We start from the raw sequence: 7,618 nt of genomic DNA on the forward strand, positions 1-7,618 counted from the left end.
TGAAAAAAAAAAAAATAAATGAATAAAACAGACAAAGGAAAACCTCGCCAAATAGTTGTGCATGTTTCTTTTTATTTTCCCCCTGAAGAAGAGATTCTACTCTCGAAAATTAGGGACATCAACACTTACCATCCTGTATGACACATTATGTTGACAAAATAAACGTAATATAATTGAAAATTATAGAAACAAAAAGTTTTCATATAAGCCACACTCGTTTAACACGTGTATTTACTGGAAAATGTGGACTTCCCAATATGCACAGCATGTCAGCAAGAACTCAATTGTCCAACATATATTATTGGATTGTGTTGACTTTATTCCTTACTGAAATAAATACTTTTGTGAGACCAACCTTATTGATCCCTTCAATAAAATAGAACCAACCACGATAATAGACTTTCTGAAAAAGGTAAACTTATTCACCAAAATATAAACTAACCTTTCAAACTTAGTATACACAATAACACACCAAAATTTGCACAAAGTTTGCATGATCTTAAATGACCAAAGAAAGATTGATACGTTGTTAAACACAAACAAGCAAGCTCCCTTGCGATCTGGGGAGTTGGTGGAGGTACTCACGATTGATTGATTAATTAATTAAAGAAATATAACCAGACAAAATTTGGCTAGATTCTAGTGACCGAAATTTTATCTATAAGATGACTGCCCTTTCTTGGGAGCTTTTTCTATGTCTGTTTTTGGTAGAAAAATGTAATCAATGTTTTGTTTCTTGTGAATTTTGTTTCCTTGCAATATTGCAATATTTTTTTTTTTTTTTTTTTTTTTCTGAGGAGGAATTTTCATTTTCTGAGGAGTCCATAGATAAAAGAAAAAAAAAAAAAAACTTTGTGAAATCACTTGGCAGCCATTTTCAGCCTTCATTAAGTTTAAAAATAGTCAAGGGACATAACCTAAACTTTAATTCATGCAAAGGAAAGAGTTAGCTGAGCCACATATCCTCCTCATCTCAGCATTAAAAATATCTTTCTAAATTTGCATGGGAATTAAAACAAAAATTCTGAATAAATTTGCATAAATTTTGGCAATATGTTTTTTTTTTTTTTTTTTTTTTTTTAACCAAACAGATAAGTACGTGGTAAATTTTGTGCAATTTTCATTTTTAAGTATTGACATTTAGAGAATCACCTTTTTTTTTAATCATTTTACTTGATAAAAATGTTGCTTTTTCTTTTATTTGTTAACATTGTTTTTATTTTTTTCTTTATATTTTCTATTTTTAATTCAAATTTTGTTTTTGTCTTTTTCTTCTGTGAAGGTTCATGTTGGTGCTGTCGAGTAATCAACCCGAACAATTTGATTGGGCCATCAATGACCGTCTCGATGAAATGGTGGAGTTTGTTTTACCAACATTATCAGAAAGAGAACGTATGGTCCGGCAATATTTTGATGAGTTTGTTTTAAAACCAGCAACTGAAGGCAAACGGTAAAAATCGGTTTTTGTCTTATTTTCAATTTTTTTTCTTCACGATTCTTACTCATTCTTATTATTGATTGCTCGACTTTTATGAATTAACTGTTTTCTTGGTCCCTTTCCATTCGTTAATCTGTTCAGACTTTTCTCAATAACCACACCTTGGAGTTTTGTTAAATTTTACACAAACATTAGTCATGGTGAAAGTAAATTTTTGCCAGAACGGATTTTCCAGGATAACTCTGATTTCCTTCGTAGTAAAATTGTCCTCAAATCGTACATCAGTTTGCACTTTTCTCAAAAAAAATTGCACAAAGCTTTTGACACAGGCAACAAATCCTCATGAGATCATTTTTAAATCTCAACCCTTCGGACGACAAATATAAAAAAAAAAAAATGGCCAAAAACATTAATTCCTCCGCCAGTTTAAAAAAATATGTATTGACCAGAACTTGATATTTAAATTGGATAAAACTAAATAATTTTTGTAATCACGTGAACCAATACATGGAAGAAATCACTACATGAACAGATTTATGCATATAACTTTTTTTTTTTTTTTTTTTTTTTTTAAGCATTGTGTTATTTATGAATTTTTTTTTTTTTTTTTAGGCGTTTAAAAGTGGCTCAGTTTGATTATAGTAAAAAGTGTTCAGATATTGCAAAGAAGACGGAGGGACTTTCTGGACGAGAGATTTCCAAATTGGGCGTCGCATGGCAGGTTGGCAGATTTTTTTCTTCCATTTTTGATTTCTTTTGAATATTCATGTTGGCAATGTAATGGTGAAAATTATTTAATTTTTTATTTAAATTTTTATTTAATTTTTTTTTTAATTTTTTATTTAATTTTTTATTTAATTTTTTTTTTAATTTTTTATTTAATTTTTTATTTAATTTTTTATTTAATTTTTTTTTTTATAAATATTTTAAATTTTATTTTCATCTTTAATTAATTCTTTTAAATTATTATTCAAACTTGTTTTTAGTTTTTCTGCGATCATTAGAATCTTCAGGAATTAAAAAATATTTAAGTATATATACATATATATATATATATATATATATATATATATATATATATATTATATGGAAAAATGCGCGCATGAAAAGTAATATTCTTAAGATTTTATTAAACCTGGAAAAGTAAAGAACAAGATATTCTAGTAAAGTAAAAAAATAATAATTTTTTAGACTTAAAATATTGCAGCTAAAAATAAAATTTGAATATTGATAAATATTTTATTTATTATTTGCATATGTTGTTGTTTATTGTTGAGTTAGAAAGGGTGTCAGTCGCTGGATTGAACTTATTTCCCCCCTATTATTTGCATATATTTATGTAGTGAAAATTGTTTGAATAAAATTAATTCATTAGTTAGTTAGTTAGTAGATGGAATTAATAATTTTATAATTTACATATAAATGAATAATTTTATTATATCATAATTAGGATCATTTAATTAATTTTTTAGCTGCAATATTTTAAGTCTAAAAAATTCTTATTTTTTACTTTACTAGAATATCTTGTTCTTTACTTTTCCAGGTTGAATTTCTTGTCCTTTACTTTTCCAGGTTTAATAAAATCTTAAGAATATTACTTTTCATGCGCGCATTTTTCCATATAATCCATGATTTTTCCAGGCATCGCTATTGTATTAATATATAAATTTATATTATTTGTTAATGATTGTCAAAAAAATTAGCTCTCAAACACACATTTATGCAATATTTATCATTGAATCACAGTAGTTCCGAGCCAGGGTCTCTACCGAGACTGCGGTTCATGAATTTGTGATCTGTATAGAGCGTAAACTAACAAAAAAGAAGATGGCACTCGGTGTCTTTTTAGATATTGTTGGAGCTTTTGACAACATACCCTTCAGTAGTATGTTCAAGTTGCTACGAGAACTCAATGTGCCACCAGTACTCATCCGATGGATTGAGTATATGGTGAGGCACAGAACAGTTCAAGTAGAACTACTGAGGGCAACTGTTAAAAGGGAAGTAGTTAAATGAACCCCCAAAGTGGGATTTTATCACCTTTACTATGGAACTGTATGCTGAATCCTCTTTTAAAGTTCGTTTTTTTTAAATATAAAAAAACGATACACGGGATTGAACCTAAAATCTTTCCACCAACACCCGGTACTCTAACCGTTACGCTAACATGTCATATTGGCAAAATCGCAGTAAAAAATATTTATATACACAAAAAAGTTATGCAAAATAAAAAAAAGCGTTAGTCACTTATGTACTTACTCTCCTGTTTGTGAACCCACATATTTTGTTGTAACTTTTTTTCTACTGAACCAATTTTCGAATTTTTTTTTTCAAAATGTAGCTAATGAGGTGTTCTATCCAACTATATAACCTGTTTGAAATTTGGTTGCGAACGGAATTAGTGGTGGGGGGTTGAATGTGTCTCGATTCATTCAATTTCGGACTTAAGCATATATTCAACCACTACCGTGGTTGAATGATATATATATATATATATATATATATATATATATATATATATATATATATATATATGAGAGAGAGAGAGAATAAATGACAAAAAGTTATATTCCAAAATTCATGATGTTGACCATCTTATAATTTATTCCTTTATCTGTTTCGTAGCGCAATATTAAGTGAAAGACATTAAACTATATTAAAATTATTTATTAGTTGAATATGGATGTCTACGGGTTGGTTAAATTAATAAATATAAGTAAAGTTAATATTTCTTTAGATTTGTTCCAAGGGAGATAACTCTGGCTCACTTTATTAAGTAAATTTGATTATTTATAATTACGATATAAAGGAGTTTGCAGATAATATTTAAACTTAACAAAAGTTTTTGAATTGTATGATTTTAAAAATTATAATTGTAATAATTAATAAGCTTGATTATAATAGCTAACAGAATTGAATTATGTATGGTTTTCAATTCAAATCAATTGATTAGTTATGATAACCGACCGTAATGATCAATCGTTTTCTTTTTTTTTTTTCTTTTTTTTTTTTTAGCTTAGTTTAGTTTCGTATATACAAACATGTATAATAGTTTATAATTTATTGATGTTATTTTCATAAGTATGTATACACAAATTAGAATTAATAAATTTACTAATTATTAAATAAAACATTTTGGTGGAAGATTCATAAATTAAAATTGTTAGTACGAATAGTTGGGTTAAATGACTTTGATAAAAATTCAATATGGCGTAATGAAAAAATATAAAGGTATTTGCAGCTTCTCTTCCAATTTTCGGATTTTAATCATGTCAAATCACACTTCATTTCCTTTTGACGGATTGATTGTTGCTATTTCTTCTGATGAGTTAAGGGCAAAATAGATTCACTGATTGATATAATAATTAAGTGATTGATTTTGCACTACGAAACAGATACTGTCAAGAATTGTGAAAGTCAACTGAATTAAAGGAATAAATTATAAGATGGTCAACATAATAAATTTTAGAATATAACTTTTTGTCATTTATTCTCTATATTGCTCTGTAATTACATTGAACTTCTTAAATAAGGATTGATATAATTATAAGAAAATATTTTTCTACAGAAATCTGAGGTTAATATTTTCCAGAAGTAGATTAAACGCTGAAGTTTAACGAGATTAATACAAGTGCTCAGTACTAGATGAAAATTGATTAAAATTTTCCACGTGTCTGAATACCCTATATAACAAATTTCAAGACTCTAGATCAAATATTTGTTGAGTATATAGGTTGAGAAGTGTCCTCACACATCTCACTTTTATAAATATTTTTTCTTTCTTCCAGGCTACAGCGTATGCATCCGATGATGGAATCCTAACGGAAAGTATGATAAATGCCATCGTGGATAATACAATTCGACAACATCACCAGAAGGTTTTATGGCAGAAAGACGATACCGGGAGCCCTTCTGCTTTCCTGCAACCCCAAGACGTCACCATTCCTGCTGACAAGGAACCTAAATCTTCGTCATCCACCTCATCCTCATCGGCTAAATCTATATCTCAATCATCATCCGTACCTCCTAGTTAATAGCATGTCGGATGTTAGGCATTGTATAGCATTCTTTTTTGATTCATCCCTGCTCCCCATCCCGTAGATCATATACGTCGCGGTATATGGGTGGCTGTTTCCTTCCTATTTCTATGCCTCCGATGAAATAATTTTCTTGGATGCATACTTTTTTTTTTTTTTTTATAAACAAGGCTGTCTTTCTTGAAAGAAAGGAAAAGAAATTCACCGAGTTTAAGTTAACAACCTAAAAAACTTTTATTAGATGATAAACATCTTTATTTAATAAAGTAAAGTACAATTTTTGCAATTACCGAGAAAGATAATCTTTTGTTACTTCTAAGGAGCGACTTATTTTCTGGGGGTGGAAGGGATCAACGTTCCCTCCTCTCCCTCCCCCAACCCATCTCTGATTTATGTTCCAAATTCCATCAAAATTTGGCGAGTAGTTTTTGGATTCTTGATTATCCCTTTTTAAAGATTCTTGTCCTCTTGTATAAAACTAAATATAGTCCACCTTACCCACCGTTATGCCTAGGAGCTATGTTAAAAAATGTAATGATCGTTTACTTTGTAAATTTACTTCACACAAACATAACACTTCACATACACACACATATATGTATATGCACACACACACAGACAGTGTCTTAAAAAAATGTACTTGCACTTCAAAACACAACAAAACCTTTTATTTGTGAAAATAGAGTAAAAAAAGAAGAATCGAAGAATTAGATTTGCAAATGTTCAAACGTTGAAGACGTGCACCAAAGCATTTGATGCATCACAAAGAAATACCACAACATTTTCTTTCAGTTTACAATTTCAATGCGCCAATTTCTATTTTTTGGTTTGGTGTGTTAAACTTCGTCTTGAGATATCCCCTCAAAAAAATGCTTAGGGTATTCAATGATACTCTTCATTGCTCTGCACAATTTTTGTGTGGAAACCCTCGAGCTTCTCCGCATCTTGCCAACTATCATTCACAGAATTGAACTCTCTGGTCAAGATCGTCTTCGTTGATGGTGTGGATTAGTGTTGGGATTATAGTATTTCCAATGCGGTCGTTACATGGTGTATTTGAGATGTGGGTTTTCCAAGCAGTTTGTCAAAGTAGTTCCTGTGGTGACCGAAGGAGTGTTTTCTGCACCTGATTTTCTTTCTCAAAGTTCATGGATGTCTGTGGTCGTCTAAAACGTTTTTTATGATGAGCCAGACGGTTCTATGTGCTGCAATGAATGGTCAGCACGGTGTCGGTAGCGGTTTTGCGAATTTCCTTCTGAATCGTCTTTTCACTTCAACGTTTTTGGTCTTCAGGACAAACTTCCGCTTTTCCAAACAAAGTTGATTACCTGCCTGTGATTAATTATGTTTCTAACATGAAAAGTAATTAATTACATTTCTAATACAAAAATAATTAATTACGTTTCTCAACACAAAATTAATTACATTTCTCAACACAAAAATAATTAATTACGTTTCAACATTTCTCAACACAAAATAATTACGTTTCTCAACACAAAATAATTAATTACGTTTCTCAACACAAAATAATTAATTACGTTTCTCAACACAAAATAATTAATTACGTTTCTCAACACAAAAATAATTAATTACGTTTCTCAACACAAAAATAATTAATTACGTTTCTCAACACAAAATAATTACGTTTCTCAACACAAAATAATTAATTACGTTTCTCAACACAAAAATAATTAATTACGTTTCTTAACACAAAATAATTACGTTTCTCAACACAAAAATAATTACGTTTCTCAACACAAAATAATTACGTTTCTCAACACAAAATAATTACGTTTCTCAACACAAAATAATTACGTTTCTCAACACAAAATAATTACATTTCTCAACACAAAATAATTACGTTTCTCAACACAAAATAATTACTTTTCTCAACACAAAGTAATTATGTTTCTCAACACAAAATAATTATGTTTCTCAACACAAAATAATTATGTTTCTCAACACAAAATAAGTAATTACATTTCTCAACGCAAAAATACTTTTCTCAACACAAAAATAAATACGTTTAAAAATAAATACGTTTCTCAACACAAGAATAAATACGTTTCTCAACACAAGAATAAATACGTTTCTCAACACAAGAATAAATACGTTTCTCAACACAAGAATAAATACGTTTCTC

General features: G+C 29.1%; 1 protein-coding gene across 1 annotated transcript in view; it reads left to right on the top strand.

Moving 5' to 3' along the window:
- Window positions 1-7,618, top strand: part of LOC145297822 (ATPase family AAA domain-containing protein 3-B-like) — a 46,291-nt gene that overhangs the window by 38,327 nt on the left and 346 nt on the right. The window contains exons 13-15 of the mRNA XM_080144144.1: window positions 1,283-1,450; window positions 2,051-2,159; window positions 5,227-7,618. The exon at window positions 5,227-7,618 is cut by the window's right edge and continues 346 nt beyond it. Of these exons, the coding sequence (XP_080000270.1) occupies window positions 1,283-1,450; window positions 2,051-2,159; window positions 5,227-5,472 (523 nt within the window). The 3' untranslated portion in view covers window positions 5,473-7,618. The remainder of the gene's footprint in view (window positions 1-1,282; window positions 1,451-2,050; window positions 2,160-5,226) is intronic.

Source organism: Euprymna scolopes, chromosome 18, assembly GCF_053919585.1.
Source record: "Euprymna scolopes isolate OS-2025 chromosome 18, ASM5391958v1, whole genome shotgun sequence".
Classification (NCBI taxonomy): Eukaryota; Metazoa; Mollusca; class Cephalopoda; order Sepiida; family Sepiolidae; genus Euprymna; species Euprymna scolopes.